The 4,583-nt window shown below is 40.4% G+C and overlaps 1 protein-coding gene across 4 annotated transcripts; it reads left to right on the forward strand.

Moving 5' to 3' along the window:
• Positions 1-333: 333 nt before the first annotated feature.
• Positions 334-4,302, forward strand: LOC115629105 (L-asparaginase). 4 transcript variants are annotated; one of them, XM_030525430.1, is made up of 5 exons: positions 334-350; positions 907-1,189; positions 1,246-1,481; positions 2,334-3,083; positions 3,170-4,302. In XM_030525430.1, exons 2-5 carry the CDS (start codon positions 919-921, stop codon positions 3,887-3,889), a joined length of 1,977 nt encoding a protein of 658 aa, XP_030381290.1. In that variant the 5' UTR covers positions 334-350; positions 907-918; the 3' UTR covers positions 3,890-4,302. The 4 variants fall into 4 exon arrangements, with proteins under 4 accessions (XP_030381290.1, XP_030381289.1, XP_030381287.1 ...); XM_030525429.1 differs by lacking the exon at positions 334-350 and adding an exon at positions 372-605; XM_030525427.1 differs by lacking the exon at positions 334-350 and adding an exon at positions 372-539.
• The last annotated feature ends 281 nt before the right edge of the window (positions 4,303-4,583 follow it).

Consider the following 4,583-nt stretch of genomic DNA (forward strand, 5'->3'; position numbering starts at 1 on the left):
TTTATTTCAAGCTTCTCTGCTGATTAGCTCCCTAATAATAGCTTTTTTTCTATGGAAAGTTAATTTTTTAAAACATCATCGATGTTTTTTTGCGATGCATCGACCATGCATCGATTTTTTATAACGAGACATCGATGTACATCAACATCGATGTTTCCCTTCGACTTACATCCCTATTACCGATTTGAGGCACACCGCGCATCTAGAGAAAATTCAAAAACATCGATATAATCGAAACTGATAACCCGATTGCTTACCAGCTGATATTACACCCTAGTTCATTTGCAATAATAATATGCGTGAATTAAATGTACTTATATTTAGTGTAGAACTTAACGAAAATTGTTAAGGTAATAAGAGACTGTAAGTCGTTGATATATCCGTGTATACATAATGGACACATCTACCAACGTTGCAAAACAGTTTCCAACTAACTCTTTTATATTATCTCTGAGTGCGTAATTTTATTTTGTAAACATTCAAGGCGCTTGCGAAATACTTGCGCACAAAAATAAACTGTCGAATGTCAGCTGCCGATTGTAAGTTGTTGAAAAAGTTGTTAAGATTCTTAGGTATTCGAAAACAAAACAGCACGTGCACCTTAAGTAAGCAACTGGAAATATTGTATTTTTTAGTTTAGAAAACAAAACAAGTACATATATATACACTTTTGTATGTATGAACATTTATATATGTATGTGCATAGGTATGTATGTATGTATTTATATGTTTGTGTACTATATTCACACTTGTGGAGTGCGATCTGTCTTAGCACATGGTTTACAATTTGTTAAGTAAATAGCAACACTTAATCTATTCAGAATCTTCATCATAACAGTTTGTCTTATCTCTTGAATAAAATATATGATCGAACCTCTATAACAATATTCTCTACACATACACCAGACGTAAACCGAAATGCACGCCAATGGCCAGTCCCCGCATCTTACTTCTGCGAAGCCCATACCCATTCCTGCCGTCGAAAACGATCAGCAGCAGCTGCCGAAGCTGCGGCTTAACACCATTAACTCGATGGACAGAACGGTACCCGCCTCGCCCACTTTGCAGAGTCCGTCTATGCGACGCAATGTGAGCGATGGCAATCTAGTGGGGCAGGATGTAAAGGAGGCGCGTGTCCGCGTTATTTACACTGGCGGCACCATTGGCATGATGCGCAACGAGCGCAACGGTAAGTGGATGATGCATCTAGCGATTTAGCACCTGCAGTAATTTTGCACCATTTAGTTCTCGCCCCTATATCCAATGCGCTGGTGCGCAGCATACGAAAATACCCTAACATCCATGATGAGGAATATGCGCTGCGTCGGTTTGGCGCCTCTGCTTCAATGGCGCCACTGGTGCTGCCCTACGTGCAAGGCGAAACGCGACGGGTACTCTACCAGATCACGGAATACACGCCCCTTTTGGATTCAAGCAACATGACCATGCATGACTGGGCCCGCATCGCAGAGGACATACATGTGAGTCCGCTGCGCATACGCTTCAATAAATAGTTATATATGTCACACAAGATATCAGATAGGTTAAAATAAAACTAGTAGTTCCTCACCTCTTTTATACAATTTTGGGGAGCAAAATCGCAAAATATATTTTTTTGTATAGATATTCAGAAGTTTCGTCTGTTTTGCGTTTGTAATGCACAGAAAGAGAAGTGGTTGAAGGCCTTGTCCGTATGTATGAAGTACTTATGTTTCCACGATTTAATAACATACCGATGTTGCAAATACACTGCACATTGAAGATACTAGTATTTATATACCAAATTTTATATATGTACATATGTATTTCCCAGACTATGTACAACTTTTTGTTGTTATATCTACAACGTTTGTATGAGATTGCTAATTTTGTTAGCTTATCTTAAAATTGAACAAGAAAGGAATGGTAAAGTCGAGCGGGCTAAACTCTTAAATACCACAAAAAAAAAAAATTATTAAAAAAATGTATTCTTTAAACATAAAATATTCAACACATGCATACACACATAAGTGTTCAATTTCAACAGAATACATTTAAAATAGAATCGCCATATCTAGTCGTCTTCTCATACTGATCAAAAATATATGTACATATATACTTTGTGGAGTCTGCCACACCTCCTTCTGCGTGTTACATACATTCGCACAAAACTCATATACCCTTCCACCCTTTGGGTACAGGGTATAAATATACTGCTTTCTTTCAAAGTGAATACTCTATCTTCAAAATTATAATTATGGATTGCTTTTACATCAATGTTTCTGCATTCTATTGCATCCCACATCGCTGCATGATACTAATGGCCCATGGGTTTTATAATTGATGTATTACAGCAATCCTATGAGTTTTTCGATGGCTTTGTCGTGCTTCATGGCACCGACACGCTCTCGTACACAGCCTCCGCATTGTCGTTCATGCTGGAAAATCTCGGAAAAACGGTCATCATAACCGGCTCCCAAATACCCATTTTCGAAACACGAACTGACGGCAAAGACAACTTCACGTCAGCTCTTATTATAGCCGGAAACTACGTGATTCCTGAAGTGTGCGTTTTTTTTGGTAATAAACTGATGCGAGGCAATCGGACAGTTAAGGTCAGTTCGAATGCGCTAGACGCCTTTGATTCACCCAATGTTCCACCACTGGCGCGCATTGGTATTAATGTGAATGTGGACTATCGCCTTATCTTCCGACCATGCAGTGTGGAACGGTTTAATGTGCATTTGGACCTGGACGAAAACGTGGGTTTGCTTAGGATTTTTCCAAGCATATCGCTACCCACGTTCCGCGCATTTTTGGCTCCGCCAATTAAAGGTGTTGTGTTACAATCGTTTGGATCTGGTAATGTGCCATCAAATCGTCATGATCTGATTGAGGAACTGCGTGCGGCTGCTGCACGTGGGGTGCTTATTGTCAACTGTACTCAGTGCCCGACCGGGTCCGTTGCCGAAATCTACGATACGGGAAAAGTGCTTTTTGATCTTGGCGTCATTCCGGGGTATGACATGACTCCAGAATCAGCGCTGTCTAAATTGGCCTATGTTATTGGAAAGCAGGAGTGGACACTGGATGTCAAAAGACAGGTGAGTGTCATACAACTTTTCTCTCTCTCACACACACACACACACTTAATCTGTCTATCCCCCTCTGCGTTTGTTTGGCATTACAGATGCTTCAAACGAATCTTCGTGGAGAACTAACTACAACGGCAGCGCCAAAAATGGAGGACTATGATCTTGTCGATGCTGTTGCACGTTCACTCCACCTAAGCTCTCCTCAAGAGCTAGACCAGCTGGGCGCCACACTATTTCCGGCCATGATCAACGCCGCCGTTGTCGACGGTGACATAAAAAAGATCAATAATTTAAAGACGTATGGTGCAGATTTGTCGGGCGTGAACCATGACAACCGCACGGCGCTCCACTTGGCCTGTCAACTGGGTAACGTTAAGATTGTGCGTCAATTGCTGCGCAATGGTGTCTCAGTACACATACGCGATCGCTACGATCGCACACCACTTCTGGAGGCGATATCAATCGACAATCAGGAGATAATAGAACTTCTGATCAGTTGTGGTGCCCACTTGACCGGGTCCTCTCGTGCCGTTGGAGAGCAGTTATGTGCGGCGGCTGCGCGTGGCTCGATAAAGCGGCTTCAATCTTATCAGTGTGCAGGCGCCGATCTATCACAACCAGATCCGTCAGGTCGGACAGCGTTGCACTTGGCAGCTTTGCATGGGTTTCTGGAGGTGGTGCAGTACTTGCTTCCCTTTATGGAAAACCCACAAGAAACTGACATGTTAGGACTTTCTGCTCTGGACTATGCAAAACGGGGTAATCATACGATCATTGTGGGCATGCTTAACACTGAAACAAACACGGAGGTCTGAAATGATCCAATGCCATGAAAAGTTGAAATACTACAGAAAGGCGGAGAGGAAGGGCCCATTATCATTTAAACCTATCATTTTTGTATCCTTAGTCTCGAAGATTTGCTCAACTTAAGCTACAATTAGCATAATCTATTTTCAATGGTCTAGTCTGTTTATTGTAACCAAAGATAGGTGTGCTAATACGCTGTTTGAAATGTAACTTTGTACAATTGTTTTTATGTATGTATAATAAACGGGGTTTTTATTAATTTACTAAACATAGAAATTAGAAAATTTTGCTTAAGTGAACGAGTAGAACGCTAAAGTGGCGCGAACTCGACTCTTGTATACAATGCTCCCTCTCATACACCAACTTCAGCTAAAATAAACTTAATTGAACCCCTTCTGATATTAGTTGGTGCACTCATAAATAATTTATGCATTATTTAAAGCTCGTAAATATAGGCTAGGGTTGACTACGATATTAAACAAAAAAGAACGCTAGAGTCGAGTGGGCTCACCTCACAAGAAAAAACAAGATAGAACGCTACAGTCGAGCAAGCCCGACAGTAAAATAGCCTGTACTCTCCACAAAAAGGAAAAATTTAAAAAAAAAAATTAAAAAAAATTAAATTATTAAAAAAAATGAATGAATGAATTAATTAAAATAATTAATTAAATTAAATTAGAATACATGTTTATGTTCAGTTTA

The sequence above is a fragment of the Scaptodrosophila lebanonensis genome, unplaced genomic scaffold (assembly GCF_003285725.1).
Source record: "Scaptodrosophila lebanonensis strain 11010-0011.00,11010-0021.00 unplaced genomic scaffold, SlebRS2 tig00000136-arrow-arrow-pilon, whole genome shotgun sequence".
Taxonomy (NCBI): domain Eukaryota; kingdom Metazoa; phylum Arthropoda; class Insecta; order Diptera; family Drosophilidae; genus Scaptodrosophila; species Scaptodrosophila lebanonensis.

What these genes read in the sequence shown, in the direction of transcription:
- LOC115629105 (XM_030525430.1), top strand. Translation starts at nt 919, where the DNA reads ATGCACGCCAATGGCCAGTCCCCGCATCTTACTTCTGCGAAGCCCATA. An exon ending in GATGCGCAACGAGCGCAACG is followed by an intron (nt 1,190 to 1,245) that starts GTAAGTGGATGA and finishes TGCACCATTTAG; the next exon opens with TTCTCGCCCCTATATCCAAT. An exon ending in CACTGGATGTCAAAAGACAG is followed by an intron (nt 3,084 to 3,169) that starts GTGAGTGTCATA and finishes TTGGCATTACAG; the next exon opens with ATGCTTCAAACGAATCTTCG.